Source organism: Rhea americana, unplaced genomic scaffold (genome assembly GCF_003343005.1).
Source record: "Rhea americana isolate MKP2758 unplaced genomic scaffold, rheAme1 scaffold_30, whole genome shotgun sequence".
Taxonomy (NCBI): domain Eukaryota; kingdom Metazoa; phylum Chordata; class Aves; order Rheiformes; family Rheidae; genus Rhea; species Rhea americana.
Genome location: NW_028186424.1, coordinates 1,659,340 through 1,680,974, shown reverse-complemented (window position 1 = coordinate 1,680,974; position 21,635 = coordinate 1,659,340). Strand labels below are relative to the sequence as shown.

At 36.5% G+C, this 21,635-nt stretch overlaps 1 protein-coding gene across 3 annotated transcripts in view; it reads left to right on the top strand.

Annotated features, from left to right (window-relative positions):
* EVC2 (EvC ciliary complex subunit 2) overlaps positions 1-21,635 on the top strand; it is an 83,117-nt gene that overhangs the window by 46,411 nt on the left and 15,071 nt on the right. Inside the window, exons 12-17 of one of the 3 annotated variants that reach the window (XM_085309581.1) lie at positions 5,143-5,302; positions 6,545-7,002; positions 9,808-10,012; positions 11,568-11,690; positions 18,923-19,150; positions 21,389-21,603. In XM_085309581.1, coding sequence (XP_085165707.1) covers positions 5,143-5,302; positions 6,545-7,002; positions 9,808-10,012; positions 11,568-11,690; positions 18,923-19,150; positions 21,389-21,603 — 1,389 coding nt within the window. Of the gene's footprint in view, positions 1-5,142; positions 5,303-6,541; positions 7,003-9,807; positions 10,013-11,567; positions 11,691-18,922; positions 19,151-21,388; positions 21,604-21,635 lie in introns of all 3 variants that reach the window. The other 2 variants (XM_085309582.1, XM_085309579.1) reach the window with 2 other exon arrangements.

Sequence of the window (21,635 nt, the reverse complement as noted above, 5' to 3'; positions counted from 1 at the left end):
TGCTAAAGTCTGCAGCGGAGTGACTCAAAGACAAAAATAACTCTTTCGGCATAGAAGATGCAATGCAATTAAAAAAAACTTCCACTAGGAGTTTCCTTCCATCAGTTCATACCTTTTTTGAATTAGATTATAAGAAATATTCTGAGATGTTTTCGCAGATGTGGTTATGTGAAAATCCTTCATGAAGGACTCTTATCAGACCCTCATCTGTGTGCATCCATTGCTACARATCATAGCAGTGAACAACTGAGATTTCTCAAGCTGAAAAAATAGCTTGAATTTGTTGTTTAATGTTGATCATTGCAGATCAGATCAACCACAGAATAGAGAGAGAAGTTCAAGTATTAGAAATCCAAGATCTTRTGCATCTCATCCCAAAAGGTGTATTATAGTAAGTTAGTTACTTGTACTAAAACCAAAAAAAACACACAAAAAAACAACCCCCACCCCCACAAAACAGCAAAGAAATCCCTGCAAACATCATTACCAATATCAAAAAGTAAATCCTCTAACACTCCCCTCTCAGACTTTTCTGAGTCCGCAGTAGCTATAGTATTTAGTGGACAAAGGAAAAGCAGCCATAGCTGAAGAGAAGTTAGTGCAAGAGAGATCACACCTGACTTTGTGGGAGTAGACCTAGTTCTCACACTCAAAGCTGCAAAGAAATGTACAGGCAGATTTAGTAAGGAGTAAAACTAAGGGAAACCTCCCCTAACTCCCTTTCCCAGCCACTGCAGCACAATGCAGAGCAAACRCGAGACTGTGAAATACCCTTTCCTCTTTCTCCTCCACAGTCAAATCATGGCTGCATCCAARGGAATTTCCCTCTGCCTTAAAAACTGACTACCTGAAAAGCTGGGTATTTTTGTATACTTTTGTAAACTGAAGTATCCAAGTCTAAACCTAGAGGAAGTTGTAACATATAATAGGTGGGCTTGAATTTCAATTTTTTATTATAAAATTATTTAGGGAATATTTACAGGTTGGATCCTTCAAATTTGAGCAGTAAGAGAAGTCTGATCCTATTCTGTCCATAATCTGTTGATTTTTTTCAATCTAGCATTGAATTTGCTCATGTAAATAGAGATGCAGATCTTTCTTAGTCAAATGTTTCTAGTTTTGATAATGTTTGATAATGAGAAAAAGTGTGGATTAGATATTCCACAAATAAAAAGACTCAGGAGCACGTAAACCAGCACATATATAATGTGGGCAGAGGACTTTCAGAAATGCAGCGTARTAGGATTTTTAAAATATATCAGGTAGGAAGGAAATTTCAAATTAACTTAGAAAAGATTCTGTGATGTCAGGTATAAGGAGCTTCTTGGTTATGAAATTAAAACCAAAGCAAAACAGTTCTTGGGTGGTAGTGAACATTTTAAATGAGATAGAGCAGCCAGAGTTTTCAAGCTGGGCTTTCTGAAGACAGCATTTAAATAAAAGGTCCCATTTGTCAGAGCTGGCTGTGGATACTCRGTGCCTTTTGGAAATCGAATCCAGTCTGCAGTGCCAAAATGCAGGAAAACAAGTCTAAAAATATAACCCATAATGATAGTTTTCTAGGTGTCTATAGCTAGGCTGTTTATCTTTTTCCTTAAAGAAAATCATGGTGAATAAATGGGCAGAAAGGCAGCACTTCAGGCAGTATTTATCCAAGYGTTGGTCTAGTAATGCTGATGGGTCCTGGGGACCTGCAGAAGCAGTGGGATTCTTGGCATTCTGGAGTTAGGGCAGCTCTAGCGCCTTGTGTTATTCTGCTGCCAGCATCTGCTCTTTCACACCAAGTTTCCTTCCTTTTTTTGGCTTCTTAAAAACTTGATCCAGTTCTACTAATTCATTACATGTAAAGAACTCAACATCCTTTATAAATCTCTCTTGAAATTTCAATTTTTATAAGATCTCAAGTGTTTCTTTTGAGCTGTGTTTTTAAAGTAGGCAGTTGATCATCTTTGACATAAAAGATCAAAGCAAAACATATTTTATTGGTCTCTCAGTATTACTCTGAATATTCTGCATTTATGTGTACCTTTTATAATCAAGGTAGTTTTTTGAACATTCTTGCTGGACCTTTCAGGGAGCAGGTATTTTTAAGCTAACACTGCTGGTAGTACTGCATCAATATAATGTTTTCTAATAATCTCTTACAACATCTTCTCATCGTATCACCTYTGTATGTAATTAGTAACCTTGAATTATTTCTGCAAGATTATATTTGCAAGATGCTAGTTCAGCAGAGTTAAATCCTGAAGTATCTGAGGTGCGGTAATGTGAGTGTCATCTTGCAGACAATCTCTATATTCATCTCTCTTATGATTCAGCCTCACCACACGTCCAGATTGGTGCAACTTTTCTACTTTGTGTCTGCCTTATGTTTCAATGACAACTCCTTCCCCTCCCTTCTGTAGCCTTCCCAAAGCATTCTTGCTTTGCTAAGGTCCAGCCCTCTTTTTCCTAAACCACTTCACACCCTCATTTTTTATCCTTAGGGAGCTGTCTCTCCTGTATCAAACGCTTTTGCTTACCTGTGTCCTTCACTGCCCATTTTCTCCTAAACTTGTCAACTTTTGTTCRTTACAGAGAAGTTAAGTCATTGCAGAGAAATCTAATTGACCTACAATACCAGCTGCTGTTGGCCACCTATTTCACCTTGTATTTTCCATGAGGCCCACAGCATTTGGGAGGATCTTATTGTTACTTTATCGTTACTTCAACGTTCTCCTTGTTCAAAGGCATTAAACTGAAACCTGCACATTTTTTTTGGCAATTAGATGTCTAGTATGCTGAGACCATGCAGTTTGTCATTCAGTCTGTACTGTTTCACTCTTCTCCTCATCTCTCCTTTTATTTTGTATTTCAGTTCATAGTCCTTTGGGAACAGGGTATCTTTTAATTCTAATAGAGTAGTTGTTTTTACACCATAAATGCAGAAATGTGGAAAAGCCAGAAATGCAGGTCTCGTGACGTAACTGAACCTTCAAGGTATTAACTTAATGCTCCTAAACGTAAATCACTGTACAAACTCCTATAGACTTCTGTGGGGCTAGGATTTCACCCATTATTTTTGTTATATGGTTTTCTAAATAGAGAGATGGGTCTTACAGTACTACATCACTTACAGTTTGAGCTGTGGGCATGTTAGATGCCCAAATAAATCAACAACTTGAAACTAAAATAATGTGGACTTTTCTTTATCCTAGGTATAGGTTGGTGTTTATATCATCTTCCAGTCACTTGTGTGTTGTATGGGTTTTCCTAAATATTTCACTTACTGCATGGTTCCAGCACATCCATCTTTTCCTATTGCATCCCCTTTTCACTGCTCTAGACAGGGGTTTTAATTGGATGCAGTGAGCCTGGGTTTATTTTCCCCAATAAAAGATAGGCTGAATGCATTGAAAGTAATATGTTGGTTATTATCTCCCTTCACTTCCTTACCCTAATAAATCTACCCTTGATAGACTAATATTTAGCCTTGAATTTGAACAAAAGGAGTCCCAGACTTAAAGTTACCAAACATGGAATGGAAAATTAATGTTATTGAATCTATTATTGGTTTTTTGGATGTACCACTGAAGTTTATCGTGGCTTGCTTTCATGGCAAAAAATGCTTGAGCAGAAGGACAGAGTGATGCTTGGTGGATTGCTCTCAAGGTGCTTCCCTACAGAAAATTAAAAAAAAAAATAGGATGGATAGACCTTGAAAGAGCTCTGTAAAAGGAAGCTCTCTGGTTGGTGCAAATGTGTGATAAAGCAAATCTGAGTTTCTTTCCAGTRCATGTGCATAGAGGGGAAATGATGCTTCATGGCTTGCTCAGATGCCTGTGGTTGCTTGAACAGTAGATGGAGAGACATGAAGTATGGAAGCTGTCCATCACAGCAACAATGTGATGGCTGCTTTTTCTGTTTTATTTCTTTCAGCTTGTATTTTAAGGATTTTGCTTTGAACAAAGGTGTGACAAATATCAACAAATCCTAAGAAAATTTCTCAGAATGCRACTCTGTCCTTTTTGGCGAAGGATAACAGATTACGACATTTAGCCCTCTGTCTCACTTACRAGTTTTGCCAGTTATCCTGTTGGAATGGGGACATGGAAGCCCAACACATTAATAGGTCTTGATTTTTCAGATATTTTGCAAAATTAATTTGATTTCAGTTCATTTGAYTGTATGTTCATTTTTTCTGAAAAGCAGAAAAATATTTTAGAAAGCATTTGGACAACTTCCAGATTGAGGTTAGAAATTGGTACTTTCTGTCCAAAATTCCATTTTGACCTTTTCAGTTCCACGTTTTGGAAGTCTACTGAGTTTAATGTTAGAAGTTGTAACTTGCAAATACCTAACAGCCTGGTCTGACTGAATTAATGTATTCTTTTATTCTTCTGTTGTCCAAGAAAGATTTGGGGAATTTCTGTTGTAAATAGAGTAGCGGGTAGTTTTTGAATTTTGTAAATAGAGAGCTGGTAATTTCAGTTCAAGTTCGTGGAGAGGGAGATTTTTTTTTTTTATCTGTCACAGATGTGATTGGGATCTTGCTTACTCTTTGAAGTTGAGTGCTATAGCAACTGGAGATAGACTGTGGTCTTAAACTTCAGTATGAAACTGCTTAAAAATGAGAATTTGCTCTGTCAGATTATTTCTCTATTAGTTTGTGTAATTTTTCTGATGGTTTAAATATTGGAAATATGAATGTAAATCTCTTCATGGATGTGATTGGTTTTTATCTTTAAATCATTATTAAGTGTTTTTATTTGATTAAATTWTCGCCTTAAAAGAGAGAATCATTGCTAATGATGAGAGGGAGTTAAAAAAAAAAAGTTTAAAATGTTTCATTTGAGTATTGTATGCATTACTAACTGATAAATACTTGGTTTTGCATTTGCCTTCTCTTCCTTCCTTCATCCCATACTTTATACATCTTCACTCTACCTTGCAAGCAGCCTAAATTCTGGACTCCTCTCGGAGATTAAGATTATCCTTCTGTTAATGAACTGCTTGTTTGAGTCTCCATGGGTATTACTGCAAGAGGAACAAAGATCATTCTATGTGGCTACTTAGTTGAGCCTTATTATGGTACTAATTGGCTCAAATATCCTCTTGTTCTTAAGAATTTAGGGTAACAGATTTTAAACTCTCTTATTACAGGGCAGGTCATCTGTCTGAAAATCATTTGGGAATGCTGCTGGACCAAGCTCAGGYCGAAATTAATTCTGTTAAACAGAAATTTGATCATGATTTAAAACAAGAAAAGCAAAAGCTTCATCAGAAACTCATTATCAAGCGAAGGCGAGAAATATTGCAAAAGGTAATTATTTTCAGCATATTTATTGTCATGGGGTGCTTATGAAGCAAAAACTGGATGAGTTGAAAGATAAAGTGTAGTTTTTATATGATGGTGTTTAACATTGCCCAGAGCACATATGAAAATAAGTGTCCATTGCTTTTAGCTGTGTACTACAACATATTGTCTTAATTAGATGTGATTAGTCACTATTCTCTTAGAAAAACCTGCAAGAATGTCATAAGACTGGAGAAAATTGTGACACCCCTATACTTAAAGTATGTTAAAGTTTGCTCTTCAAGGAGATTCTGACTAGCACCTCTSATGTAAGGGCAAAAGACTGGTTGAGGCTCTCCCTCATTAAGGGAGATCTGTGCCAGATCTGTCCATCACAGATTCGTGGCAGTTGTCCTTTCTACAGTTTTCCCTTCTGCATGTGACTTAAATGACTTTCACAGCACAGTTAAAATTCCTGTATAGTAATTACAWGGTAAAAAGTTTAAAAGATGCTGCACCTGTGGTTGGTTTAGGTAGCATTCATCCCTCCTAACTTCAGCTGTATAAAATTCAAAGCTAACTGTAAGAGCTCCAAATAGCGACTGTCTGATAATGGGAGATGAATTGCAGGTGATCCAACATAACCAGGAGAGAATTGTTATCCAAAGGTCCCTTTCTTTCTCTGTTGACTGCCTAAATGTTAAAAAACAAAAAACAAACAAAAAATCCCAACCTTGGATTAATGTTTTTTGGAGATTAAAGTTAGGTGAGATTAATTTTACCTTTAGCAGGATATGTATTTCAGTATTTCCTGACTGCTCTTAAATGGGAAACTCTTAAATGCTGAAAGATCAGGTTTCATTCATGCCTTTATTCTGTGTATAGGYTGTTTTGATGTAGCTTTCAGAGAAATTGCTGTATGCTGTAAGAAAGAAAATATCCAAACAACTTCTTTTTTTTTCCCTACGTTGGTATTTTTTGACCCACATTCTCTTGTAGAATCCTGCCAGATTTTTGCATTTCAGACATTTGGGATTAAGTCAGACCACAAGATCATACATTGTTTAGCCCTTCTATCTAATAATAATCTGAATTAAAAGAGCCTACTAGATACACAGAAAACTATCACGTTGAGTGCTAAGTAAGTCTCTGAACATTGAAAAACAAAAATTCAAAAAATTTTTTTGCTAGAAGATACATATTTAAAAAGCTGGAATTTGAGAGAGGTTCCTTTTACCTTGCTTCTTTCTTTGGCAAATGAATCAGCAGAAAGAACATGGAAAGGAGCAGCTGTCGCTAGGAGACACCTTCAAAACAACTCRGGAGGTCAGTCATTACATCAGCCACTGGAAAAATCTTCTGAGTGATCATGCTGTTGAAGTTGAAGAACTTATTGAGAAACTTGATAATGAAGCCAGTGAAGAGCTCAAAGAGCTTACCTTTAGACTAATGGAGAAAACCATTGAGGAGCTTAAACGTATTCAGTATGGAGTATTTGTGCAAGAACTGATAAAGCTCAATGTGTTGAAGATGTACCTGCTAGAAGTTGTGGAGGAGCATAAAAAGGAGATCGCTGTTAAACGTGAGCAGTTAGAAAGAGAAGAACATGAGAAGAGCATGGCCATTGAAGAATTGCTTCCCCTCACCATGCAAAAACTAAGCCAAGAACTGGAAAAGAGTCTTTCAGAACAAAAAAAATTAAGGAATTGGGAGCAGTTAGTATTCATGTAAGTATCTCTCCATTCCCTTTTCTTAGTTAGGCTGTAAGTAGAGATCTGCTAGGAGTTTTAACACCTGTCYGGATAAAATTCTTAATGATCAGTTCTCTGCTGTATACTTTGGAATGGATTTTTCACAAATATTCAGCCCCTGCAGGGGGGGGGGTCTGACACTACTAATGCATCAGTGGCATTTCCAGGAAACTGTGCTCTCAAAACTGAGAGTGGAATGGTATCTTAATACTTGTGTTCACTGTGCGTCAGGTCTCACTTGCATATCTTCCATTTTTATTCTCAATCCGTTCTCGGAGATCCAGTACTTCAGAAAAGTCATTTAGTAGATCAAGCCTAATTCTTTTGAGCCCCAAGTCAAACTTTACTCATCAAATGCTCATTTTATGTTCTCCAACTGTACTTCCATAAATTTACTATACTTCGTAAATTTATGACATGATAGCATACCTTTCCAGTTCTTGGGCTCCAGTTATCAGACTTGGCCGATTTGTCTGACTGGCAACGTGCCCTGGCACTGAGGGTCTCAGGCTAGCGAGGAGTCCTGGCACGCAGTGTCAGAGATGTTGCAGAACGGTTTGCTGTCTCTGGCTGCACCTTTGGACCTTTGCTGCCTGCTGTGATGTGACCTGTGCGAGGTGGGGAGGAAGATTTGCCACTGCTCAGAGACCCTACATGGGGCAGGACCATGACTGCAGATGAGAGTCTGCATGCATGGTGCTGCACAGGTTGGATAACAAGATCCTTGAGAGGTTTGCACAGGTTGTCATCATTTTCTTAGCTTTCTTGTTCTAGCTGTTGTGCTACCTGTGTAGCAAAACACCAGCACTGYATTTCCTATGTAATGTTTATTTGATAAGAGATATTGTAAGAAACACGGGAGCATGAGAATATAGGCTGCTATCAAAATTGCARCTTTAGGAGATGTAACTGAAACAGGCAATCCCATGTTAGGCAGTTTGCCTTTGGAGCAAATATAGCAGGTATGAAAAATAAAAGAGGGAAAAAATGTTAGTTAAGGTTTCTCCTTCATACCTCATAGTTAAAGAGAAACAGTTTTTTGTTTGGGCAGTTTTATCAAGAGATCATCCTTACAAGTTTACCAGCTGCACAGTATAAGACTGCATAAAAATACCCCCCGCCTCCCTTTTGGTTCTAATTTCATTAAGTATTTTATTCAACATTTTAAATATTTTTCTGTAAGATGTATCTTCTGACTTTTCTTATTATCTCTGAATATATTGCTGAGAACAATTCTACACATCAGGTTATATGACCCAACGGGTCTTTCCTATTTCTAACTTATGATCCCGTGATAACTGTGTTCCAGTCTGCATTGCTGCCTATTTCTTAGATACTATCTTTATTTACAGCAACAATAAGCTGCTTATTTTTTTCTGGTAAAATACTGGAAAATACATATAAAGAGTACATTGGTACAACAGTTCTGTAAAAAAGCCTCTTAAAACCTGTCATCATCTCCGCTGTCTGTCAGTTTTGATATTTCGATCACAGATGCCAGCTTTTAGTCTTTTCACTCTTATCTGCTGTGTCTATTTTTCACAAAGAATTATTTTGAATGATAGTGTTGCAYTTTTGTTGCTCATTGAAGACGCTATGAATTGATCCAGAATCACCACGAAAAACATTGATGCTTAAGGACCTTTTTAAATATGGATATGACAAAACCATGACTTGCAGTCTTTTTTTATACTATGGATTTTTTTCTAATAAAAGTCTAAGCACGTGAAGCRGTAAGTATACAGAAAATGCATGTTTGGGTAATACTGCCTTAAATGAGTTGTTAGAGAAAGAAACTTTATTAAAGTTTTGATTTAAGAGCTAAGTTTACATTGCTGAATAAGTAAACCAAAAGAAGAATCTTTAGAACTGGAAGCACTCTAATGAAAAGATGAAGTTCTGTAGGACTGTGATGTATTGAATGAAAACATCATTCTAAATGCAAGGTACAGCAGCATATGCTTTTTAAAGGAAAACTATTCTTTATTCAATATACTGTTCATTCTTTAAATGCAAAGACCTTTTGGGGAGATTGTGAAAAAAAAATCTGRAGGAAAATTAGGCTATTTTTATGAAATACTCTTAAAGAAATATTTCWGTCATGAGATGGTAGATGGAAGGTAGTCTAAGGTTAGGCACAACTGGAAGGTGAATTGCTTATACCAAGCAAGAGTTTTGGGGTGATTCAAACCGCTGCTAAAATATAACCCATGTTGTTGAGGCTACTGGAAGCTTTATTACACAGGCTGCACTCAAACCTCTGAACCTGGTGATGGGGTAGACAACACGCAGGGGTTTATAATGAAGAAGCACCTTATATTTTTACAGGAAATATATTCAGCGGTGGCTGTTAAGTAGTGCGGGAAAGCAGCACAGGGAGGCTTTAAGGGAAGCTCTTTCGTTGATTTGAGCCCTGGCATTCCGGGTTTGTGTGGTGTCTGAAATGGTGGAGGGGTTCTGTGCATAGGCGGTATCTGTGTGTTCATTGATTATACTTGAAATGTTAAGATTTTYAATTAATTTATTTATTTATAATCTATTTCTTCTTGACCATGCAGTTTTACAGGACAGGAGTTTCTGTATATAAAATAGAAGGCATCCTCAAGGACATACTGAATCTGTTAAATATTTCCATACAGGATTCAGTTGTTTATCTGATGAATGAATAAGACAGGAAAGGATGATCATTGTCATGTACAATATTTTTGTGTGTGTCTTTTTTGTTTCATATAAATTTGTCTGAATCACAAAACAGTACATTTTTCTTGGTTTTTTTAACAGGCAACTGCTAAGTTTACCCCTTTCATTATCCGAAGAGGAATTGCTTAAAATAAGGCAGGAGTTCCACTGCTGCTTTTCCCAAATGGATGATAGTTTGGCTCTGCCCAAAATAAGAGCAAGAACTTTGCTCCAGGCTTTCGAGTCGGCATGGAGGGAAGCAGAGCTGCTGAAAGTGGACCAGCGTTTAGCAATGCCCAGCAAACAGGTGGGATCAGTGTGGGAACGTGCCACCCTTCCGTGAAGGTGTCTGCAGGGTTTTGGCCTTATCTCCAGGCGCAGGTCCATGGCCGCTTACCTAGGCGTGATAGCGGTGTCAGTGTGGATCTGTGGACCTTGAATGTGCAGTCTGGGCAGTGGTGAATAAACATGTTTTCTTCACACACTGTTGCATATTTTTGTTGCTTGGTGTCCTGCAGCTTTCCCAGGGTGAAGGTGTAGGTATAARGAAGCAAACAGGTGTCCCAAAGGGGCTGTGTCTCTGCTGAGAGCCCCCTGAGAGGTCTTAGCACTGGTGCCCTCCTAAGGGAAAAGTTTGATCCTGTCCATYGCAAACAGATTTCTCTGATTGCCCCTGCACATTAGTAAGTTGAAATAATTTATGTGTGAGACTTCATAAAGTAAGGAGACATTTGTGTGTGTTTTAGGGGGAATGCCGTATGCTCTCTTGTCTGTTTAGAAAAGAAAAATTCCTAATACCTGACCCTTCTTCGCAATAGTTTGGGCATGAATTACTATTATTCTTTCCAAAAGAACAAGGCATATAGAGTGGCGTATTTTTGTTTATTTATTTGTTTCTAAAGCCTAAATAAACAAAAGATCAGGCATACTTGCTCAAAGAGACTTTTCAAACAAGAATTCTATCAAATCTAGCAGTTCACCTTTCTGGCTTTATTTTTATTTTTATTTTTATTTTTACAATTATGTGAATAGTGTTTAATTCTTCAGTGAAATGTAAAACCTGTGGATTCATAAATTACCTTCAGTTCTTAAACAGAAGGAAGAAAATTGTTCTTCTGTATGAATTGTTGGGATAGCATCATAATAGAACAGTTTTTACCTGTTTTGATTTGGTTCAGTTATGTTTTCTAAATGTGTAAAGTAACTTGGGTTAATTGTACTTTGTATTAGCCTAGTTCAAAACCTTAGTAATTTCTAAAGTACTTAAGACAGAAAATGACTTTGCAAAGCCCTGTAGTTGAACAGATGTTATCATTTTCCCCAAGAGCACATTATACTTAGTTGATATTCTGTTAAAGAATATAAAGGTCAAGAATAATTTGATTACATGGAACRGTGCCCCTTAATACTATCATGATTCATTTGTGATTCTTATACTGTGTCTTGAAAACAATGTCGTTCTTAAATTAATATTCTTTGTTCATTTTAAACAGTGCTGAGGAGAGAAAGTATCTGTTAAAATCTTTGCTTATTATCACTGCTAAGCTTGTTTAAAATAAATTATGTGCTAGCAGTTTTTATGGAAATGATGAATATATCATTCTACTTGAAAGAAATTACAAAATWTTTTCCAACTTTGTTTGAAAGTTGGAATGTCTTTGTCTTTGAATATCTGAAAGCAGTCTTCTGAATGAATAGCTAGTACATTCATCTCAGGGAATATTTTCTCAGTGAGAGTCATCCTTGCCAAGTGTTTCATTAGTTGGTGGATCTGCCCACAAACAATAGTAAGTAATAATATTAATGTTAGCTCCTCCATCTGCCTTTTACAAATACTCAGTGTTGTGCTTATCTTCTTACAGCAGCATTCCAAAATGAAAAAAGTAGGATCCAGAAATAGAAATAAGATAGATATTCTGAAGAAATCTCTAGAGGAAAAAATTGTCATTTATGAAAACTCAGTGAAAGAAGAAAATATGAATAAGGTAAAAGCAATTTTTTTCTGTTCTGAGGTCAGTACCTAGATTTTTAATAATTAAAAGATGCCAGTTTCTTATCAATGGAAGATCCATATACAGAAGGTGGAGCAGTATTATAGATCGCTCTGTAACCTTGCCTGCATTTGTCGAGAAGTTCTATTTAAAAGTTGATAATTATTGACTCTGCTTTAAATTTTACAATTTARTTACAGAACTGATTTCATGTCTCTTTCCTCTGATGGTTCTGGGCTTGCTATATGCATTTTTGAAGACTCCCATATGTCCTATGCTTTTCTTAGTAGAGCTTTCAAAATACGTGGCGGTTGCTTTACTGTTTGCTTCAGTTGAGCAGGATTTAGCTCTTGGACCTTTTCTAATGTACTGAAAACCCAGAAATAGATGCTTAGATTATAAGACTTATGGGCAGAGGAGTAATATATTTATACAGAGGTCATTGAAATGGAGTTTTTATTCTGATAACCATCTTTAAAGACTCACAGCTCCAGCCTAAAGTTCCTTCTCAAGGAAAGGATGGGGCCAGTGCTAACCTGGGATTTTGGAGGCTTTTAATTTCTCTGCTAACAGATTTTTCCATGAGAACTTGTTTGTGTTCTTTAACCTGTTTCTGCTTCGCTTTCTTATTTGTAAAATATGGATAATCTTTCTTTCATACATCAGAGGAGTGTTTCAGTGGTACCTGTATTGGACAACAGCTAGTTCTTAGTTATAACAACTATACAGCATGAACAAGTTTCATTGGCAGATTGAAAAAATAGATTCCCAAATGATCACAGCACTAAATTTTGTACTTGAATTCTTTTGGACCAAAAGAAAAGGTTTGTTTCATATTTTTCCTGTGTATCCTGAAGAATCAAAAATACTGGGTTGTCATGCTTTTATTTTTTATTACATTAATGTGAGATTAACACATCGCAGATTGTTAAAGCAAAGGTTCCTCTAATCCAGCCTGCAGTCTCTGAAAGTGAAGACAGATGCCTAGGCAAGTGTATTCTGCCACTCTCCGCAATAACTCTTGTCCAGAAATGCCTTTAACCCCTTCTCTGGGGYCAGTTATACTTTTGGCTTCAACACCTCATGCTATGACTTCTAAAGTTTACGCTTTTTGTACTTGGAAGTGCCACTTGGTATCGCTCAGCTCTTATGTTATAAAAAATACTGCACACTTGTTCAGTGTGAATCTTGACTTAGATTTGTGTTAGAATCTTGTTTTAAATTTGGGAAGTTAGCTTCTCTAAGCCACATTTTATTCCATTTATTCGATTTTATATATGCCACCTAGCACACTGTGGAGGTCTTTTAAATACTCCTTTTTATTTTAGTTGTATGGCTGCATATTAGTTATGAAAAGCCAAATGTTTTGGGCTTTCACCAATAAGAAACCTAACTCTTGCTAAGGAAAATCATTAGTTTTCACATTAATACTAGGACACCGGAAGTACTGCAGTAAACATTACGTTTATCATGGAAGTAGAGTTTCCTTTTCTTGCCTTTTACAGTCTGATACCTCATACTCACTACTGAATGGCTCTGAAATGGTTAACCAGCTAATGTTTATAAAAGCAGCACTGGGATATGGTGTTCTATTATACCATAAAACAGACATAACAGAAAATAAAAACTCATGGAAAGGATATATTGAGCTGGGAGGCCATAGAAAAAGGTTTCCAGTGTAGTCTGAAAATGCTTGAGAGCATCATTGATCTCAACTGGGAAAAACCTTAAAGTAGACTGAATCTACTCTGTGTTTCTTAGCTGTTTTGAGCTGACGTGTGCACTTCCTTTTCTGAAGCAGCAGTTACTTATCTCAGAAGGAAGACAGTAGTCAAAATATTGACTTTGTTTAGTCTCTTGACTCCATTTGGGTCATTGTGAGGAATAATAATAATAGACTTGCATGAGAAATAACTTTGAAGTTGTAGGTAATCAAGTACCTTTTCAGATCATTTCCTTTATTTGTGATATTTAGAACTGAAACAACATTTGTAGGTGGATAGTATGAACTAAATAAGGAATTTAGAAGTTAATGCTTTCAAGCAATGGACTTCATAGAGTATTTAAAAAATTGAAATTTGTTATTTAATTTAGATGCTTCAAGTGGAATCAGCAGCAAAAGGTCGAACGTGCAAGAGTTGATGTCATCAGCAAAGCAGTTTGATACTATAGTAATATTATACTGAATAATATGATGTCAAACAGTATTTCGGTCTTCTATTTGGAATGATAGAAAGCTTCAAGAGCAGCCAGTTTATAATAAGTATTTGATCCAGCTTCTACAGGCATCAGCTTGTATGTCACACTGAAGTCAGGACAATTCATAAGCACCACTTTTTCGCAAACATATCTTTGTTTGTAGAGCTGTGATTTGGGAGCTGACAAGAGGAAGAAGGAAACTCAAAGAAAAATCTATGGTGATGAATAGTCGTACTAGTCTAAGCAAAGCAACATTTTCTTTGGTTAAGGGCAGTTAATTTGCTGTATTATGTTGGATAGACACTGAATGATAAAGCTGAATATAATTCCTACTTATATGAATGTGCCTAAAATATGGCTTTGTCCTTAGTAATATGCAAGTGGTAGCCATTTTTGCAATTTGGACCGTAAATCTTATGATTCATGGAATGTGCTGGACATACAATTTAAAACTACCTGGTACTTCCTTTGTCAAGCACTTCAAATATTTTTGCCGTTAATGTCCTCTCTTTTGCCTTAGAATTGAGCTGCAATTAAGTATACTTTCTTGTGTCTCCTTAGAGTGAACATGAGTTGTCAAACTCCATTTCCATTCTTATTTATTGTTCATCTTAATAGATTCAAACTTCTAATGAAGGTGATCACTCATTTGCTCATTCATCTCTATTCATTATTCAATCATCCATCCTCAGAATTCATATATGTAGAATTCATTCAAAATCATTGTGTCTGAAACTGAGCATCCTGTGAAGAAAGGGGCAAACTTTAAGTTCAGTTGTGTGCACACATTTGTCATAAYGTTTCTGTGTATTGTTTTATCTGCATCTCTAAAGGTTTATAGTACATCCTGTTCCTAATCACAAAAGCAGCCTTCAGATGTTATTTGCTGATTTTGTATCCTACAAAACGAATCATGCTTCAAACATATTTTTCCCCTTTATAAGGTACTGTGAAAATATATGTATTCTGACAGGCAGTATCGTAGGCATGTAGATAAAAGCTGGAAGAAAAGAGAGCCAAATCCAAAATTTATGCATGTTGTCATAACTCATTCAAGCTAGTGAAGTTGTAATGATTCATATTAGTTGAGAAGCTGCCCTAATATGTGGAACAGAGAATGTTTTAGGGACAAAGACTCTAGGGCTTTAGTTCTTTTGAAAATGGAGCTATGTCCTGTTAGTCAAAGAGATGCTTTTGGACTTCTTTCCCCCTAATCCTTGAATAGGACCACTTGATGCTATTGTAATGTAAATCATCTGTTGTGATGAGATTGAGATCTTGCTTATTCTTATCTTCTCTATCATCTTCATTTTCCTGCTTTTAAGTAAACTCAAAGCTCCATGTTGTACAAATTTTGTAAGGTGGCATTAGGTGACCAGCCTGGTACCTTTTTGAACATGAGTTGTCCCTTAAAGTGATGTCTGGTGTAGTGTTGYGACTCCCTGCACACCTTGGTAGAGACTGGCTGTTAGAAAAATCTAAGTGGTTATTTGACGCTTAGAATCCATGGAAATTTGAGAACTGAGACCTTAAAAAWTTGGGTAATCAGATAACATAACTCTGAAAATTGCTAATCGCTATTGAGAACCTCGTCCTGTGTCAYAATGAGAGTATAACCAAGACCAGCAGTATAAAAATTAATTCAACATGGCTTCCAAAACAAAACTTGAGTCTCATTTAAGAAGATGCACTAGCTTTTTAAGGAAGATTTTTAAATATTTGCCTTGTCACAGAGATGAGGAATAGTTTTACCTCCAAGCCTTTGTCTTATGTCGTTGGTTTATAAGAATAAATTGAAATAACATTTTGGATTTTTAAAAAAGTTTGCTTTGATAAGATTAAAAAAAAAAAAAAAAAAGAAAGAAAGAAAGGAAAAGCCTGAGTCAAGATGGAAATGGCTATCTTATGTAACCAAAATCAAAGTTGTGATTTGCAGAATGCTATACAGAAGTTTTTATCTTTATTTGATTTCCTATGAGTGCTACTRGGGTACAGTATAGGCTGTTAAATGCTCATGAACCATTGGATTGGGAGGTTAGAAGGGAAATGCTAAAGTTACTAGCATTTCATTGAAAAGCATTGCACAGAGAACAAAAGGCCTCAAATTCATCTTAACAGATTTCTCACTTTCCTGCAAAGAATGTTAGATTTGAATATTTTAGTATTATTACTAAATCTTTCTCACTGCGAACTGCAACGCAGAAGCAAGCAATAGATACTTCTGGATGTAGTCCAAGGTACAAGTCATCAATTTTTTTCATACGAATACAGAGAGGCAGCTCAGCTCTTTTTCCATAAAATTCAAATTCTAGTCATCTCCTTCCTTCTCACTGAAGATCTCTACCTCCAATGTTCCAAACCAACAGCTTAGTTTTTAGCATTTTAGGTACCATATTTCCAGTCTGATTTGTGAGCTGAATTCCCCTCCTAACTCAAATATCCCATGTTTTACTGATAAGCCATATGCTTGCTTATTAAATAGGAAGTCATACATCTACTTATTATTTGAGATCAATTCTTTAGAATAACAGTAACATCARTGATGGATATCATCTCTTAAAGATGGAGATTTGGTAACAATATCTAGAAGATGAGTCTTGCCTTGACTTAGTATCTGTAGGAAGATTTCTTACTTTTGTGTTTTATTTGCCTTCCTTCATGTTAGTAGGAAATATTTCTTGTAGATAACTTCCTTCTCTTGTGTTCCAGATGATATTCTCCAGAGTCTCTATTAAATCACACAAGACCTGGTCAATAAACATATTTGGTTGCAAATTGAATTTTTAATTTAACTTTATCTATTGGATAATAAAGCTCGGATGATATGCAGTCTCTCTTGGCAGCTGTCTTAGCAATAAAGTCTTGAGCGAAACTTCTCAGGCATTATATTCCACGTTTATCATGTAGGGATCTAAGAAGTTATTGGAAGTCTTTATAAGTGATTCTTCAAAGCTAATCATGAATGTAATCTATAATATATAATGCTGATTAGAATGAATAGGAAGGTAATTGAGTTTTAGTGTCCTGAATGTACATCAGCTTTGTTTATTTGAGATTATRAGGGGCAAAATTAGTTTTTCTGCCAGTGGGTAGTAGTGCAGTATCTAATGGTTTCACTTCATCTTCGTTCTTCATTCTTCATTTTAGTTGACACTTGCTGGGCATCAAGTTTATAGTTCTTTTCCTGTAAACATATAACTCATCAGAGCCATAGAGATACAAGGCAACAAATGCTCGAGATGGGGATGCCCTCACCTCTCTAGGGCCTTCTGAAGCCCTGTGGGTGCCGCTGCCAGGGCAGATGGGAGGACCTGTCAGGACTCRACCAAACCCCAGCACCTCAGGGAGTTCCCTACACTACAAGTGGACTTTTGGGAGGCAGTTTTGGGGGGGCAGTTTCACAGCATGGAAGCAAAGAAGGAGCAGAAGCACAAGCTGCTTGCAGGTACCATGGTGATAGTATGCTGAATTGAAACACACTTAAAGGTTCTTGAGTTTCCTCCTCTGATGGCCATGATTCTTGCATTGTGGCACAGGCAGTAGTTGTTTGGACATTTCTGATAAAATAATGAGTATCTTGGAAAATACTGATTTCTGAAAAATTAGTTTTTGYGTGACTGGACTGGAAATCCAATCTTGAGAAATTGACATTTCTCAAGACGAGAATACAGTTTGGAGATGAATGAGGAAAAAAACCATGTTCCAATACCCAGCAGTGTCATAGATGGCATATTTCTGTGCTTGTTCAAAATGCAATACATAGTGTAGCGATTTTTGTAAACACTAGGTAATGGAGTATGAGTGCTCTCTCTTCCTCTGAAACACAAAAAGGGGGACTAAAATCAAGATGATAATTATTTACTGTCATTCATGTTTCAGCTAACCAAATGTAGATGTGCAGTGTGGTTGATGCAGTGTGCTTCAACATCTAACCTAGATAGCCGCATCAGTGCAAACAAGCAGGTAGTTTTGGGGGTAACAAATGTGCTCCCCCCCCCCATAAAGAAAACTTGGAGTGACAAGCTCAAGCGGAAGCGTCTCAGGATGGATGAGAGGACAACTGCATCTAACCACCATCTGTGGTGTCCCGCAAGAAAGCAGCCCCAGTTGGAGCACCAGTGCCTGCGAATAGCAGTGTATGGTGGAGAGAGCTTGTCAGTCAGACTGTCAGTCATTGGTTTGTGCTTCTGAATCCTGCAACCCTCYGCTGAGGGTGTTGCAGGGGACATGCGATGTGCTCAAGTGGTGTAATCAAAGGAGCCTTGGGTATGCCTAGGACATCTGAATTTTGTTTTTAAAAAAAATTCTCGTAAGGAATATACTGTCAAATATTGATTACCTTTCACGTGCACATAACTACTTTATAGGTCCCTTCAGATCTGTGGCAGAAACATAGTTATTAAGTTAAACCATTTTGATTTAATCTTGTTTGAAATCAGTTTAATCCAGTTTTAAACCTGTTTGAAATCCATTACCAGTGGACTCTGATTTAGTTTACCATTTTTATGTAAGAGATTTTTTGTTATTTGTTTAAAGAATAATAGGTTAAACCTCATCTTGGTATCATTTGACACTTTCTGATTTGAAGCTAAATACAGTCTTTACCTTAGATTTTGTATCATTCTTTGCTAAACAAAAGGATGCCTTGTCTTACCCTTTAACCAATCATGTAGCTAGACRTGTATTTATTTATATTATTAATTTTTACTTCTTATTATATTAGAAAGTTATTTTACTGTGAGCTTTAATATTACAGTTATGACTACTCTAAAATAAAGCCAGATCCTATTGAAATATCTTACTATGCTACCTAAGTGTAGTATTTTATGATCATTTAAATAAAAGCTTGGAAGTTGCTATTAAAAATGTTTGTGTAAGAAGTMATATATAATCTATTTTAAAAATAATATATTTCATTATAAGATAACAACATTGATTTCTCTGCTTTTTTAATCCAGTTTGTTAATTACAAAGTAGTAAAATCATGTGTGTTTTCTGTTAATCTTTTGTATTTCATTGTTTTTTAGGTTAAGTACGAGTTGCTGCTTGAGAAAGAGAGTCAACTGCGTGATCTAGAGAATAAACTTSGAGAGTATATTGCTTCTTTACAATTTCAAAAGACTGTTAAAAAGTCCAAAATGTTGGAGCTGTATAGAGCTATCATAAGTGTACAGGCTTTGCTCTTCGAACAACTGACTGTTTCAAAAACACTGTCAAAATTGGAATGTGTTCAGATTTTAGAAGCACACAATCCTGTAAGTAGTGAAGTTGTGAAAAGGTGAAATTCAAGTTAGGAGAAGCAGCTGTGAGAGTAGCTTATTTGTCTTTGATTTAGCCGGACTGGTTTGGAGGTGCAGATGATCTGGCCTTTAATTCCTGTTATTATGYAAACCTAGTGCTCTAAGTAACAGAAGTCAAGAGAGGGAAAGTACTATTAGAGGYAGGGAAGATTGTGCATTATGATTAATATTTTTATTATAGTACCATCCAGAGATCTACAGTCAGAAAGAGCAGTAGGTTGATGGCTAGTTAATATTGAAATTTTTTGATCACAAGAAAGAGGATAGGGAAGTGGTTGTGAGTTGTGACTAGTAAATTCTCATGCCTATGTTAGAAAGTTGTTCACGTTATAGTGCTATCCATACACTAAAATCCATAACCACATGATATGCTTCAATCTTTGAGTTTATGAGGATTATACATCTAGTCTCTCTATCTCTCTCTGAGCATGCTCATACAGTTTAAATAGTATAACTTTCAGAAAGGCCTCTTCCCTTCATCATATTTATTGCATACTTTGTATGTGCTAGTTTTCTAATCCTTTTTAATACTTCAGTGCTCTGTATTCATAAGGGTTTTTTTTCTTTTTATGCTTCTTCCATTTGCAACTATCCAAGTGAGACCTGGGAGAGCGCTGAAGTAGAACAAACAAAATGGGTTTTTAGAAGCAAAACCTTTTCGCTACAGGGCATCGTTAGACAGCTGTTGCTGTGAAAACTCCTGGTTACATTTTAATGCTGTCATCTCTACAGAGCTTCTTTTAGATTGGCAGTTTGTTAGTGTGCTTATACTGTTCCAATTTTGTTTAAAGTTGTATTAAATCTGTCGGAAATAATTGCCGCAAGAAGACTCTATGTAGATGGAGTATTAAAAATAATTTAGTTTGGTATTGCTGCCTCTTATGCAGTAAGTGTAAGAGGTTCCAGAGAGAAGAYCAGGCTTTTTTCCACCCTCTGCAAAGAGGTTGTTTTTAGCGTCTCTTTCCTTGACCAAATATGAAGAAAAATCACTGAGGGAGAGGGACAGACGAGAGATATAGAATGGTCAGCACTGGATTCTTTACCCAACGTGTGAAGCCTAGTTGAGTCCTATTTTGGGAAAAAAAGTATTTTAATCATAATTTTAAAATGTTATGTTTGGTTTGCAGGGACTGTCTTCTGGTAATCAAACCTTTGCCTCTTGCTGTGTTTTATTTCTGCTTATTTGTCCCYGTAGTTGACAAGTTTAGACACCTGTTGCTTCAAAACAAATATATCAGATTAGAGTTTCCTCTAATGCTGAGAACATCAGTGGTTGTTTTGCCAGTCAATGAAAAAAAAATGTATCTGATGATATGTGAATTTACTTCCTCTTCATACAGACAGCAAGTTAATATTTATTTTTGGTGTTTGGAGAATAGATCTAAGCTCCAGTTTAGAGATTTACTGGCTGAGGAGCATACACTTAAAGACACCATGCCCTAATGAAGCTGTAGTCTGAAACAGTAGATTAGGAAGTGAGGAGGAAAGACAATAAAATTCAGTATTTTCTCCAAGCTACAGGCTTAGGTAATAAGCAACGTGTTTGAGGCCAGACAAACCACACACTGGAAAGCTGGGATATACCCTTCCTCCTGATGTTTGGTTTGATTACTTGATCAAAGAGAGGTCCTTGTCCTAAGAGGTGCAGTACACCTAAGACTGTATTTTTAACACAGTGCTTTGTAAGGCRTTATATTTTAACCCTGCTTTTATTGCACTAAATGCAAGCTACTGTCTTTTAACAGGGCTTCTCTTTGATATTAGCCACTGATTCAGTGTAAGTAAAACTTAGTTTGCCTGGATTTCTTGTGCTATGATTCAATGGCTTTATGCAGCTTGTAGATTAATTCTAAAGGTGTCTTTCTTTTGTTTGGTTCTCAGTCACGCTCGTATTGTACTTTCTAGATGTCCTCCACAGTGGAAGGCTTCAGAGAGCATTGGCCTTTAATTCAGCGAAAAATGACTCATATCTTTAAGCATTGTTCTGATATTCAAAGCGTACAAGTCATGTTTACTGAAGCCATACACTGAATTGGAAAGTGTAATGACTGCAAGTGGCTGGGTAGAATGCAAAATGCATAAACCAATATCACAAACACTGATACCATCTTTTTCTTCACTCCAAACAAAATTTGTTCTTCCAAGATGAATTATGACTTTTTTTTTTTATCATTTTCTCTTTTCAAACTCTAGGAGATTGAAAAACTTGACAGGAAGCTGGAGTATGAGATGTTGCATAAGGAGTCAGCTCAGCAGCAGCAGCATCTAATGAGTAGGCAGAGATGGGCTCCAGATGGATTAGGACTTTCAAGTGAAGCTGTGGAAACTAATGCAGACAGACAGGTGACGGTTCTGCTAAGACAAGCCATGAATAAATGCAGACAATTTATAAACCAGCACCAGAAAAGGTAAGTGTCTTGGTCTCAAGTATTGCTAAGTA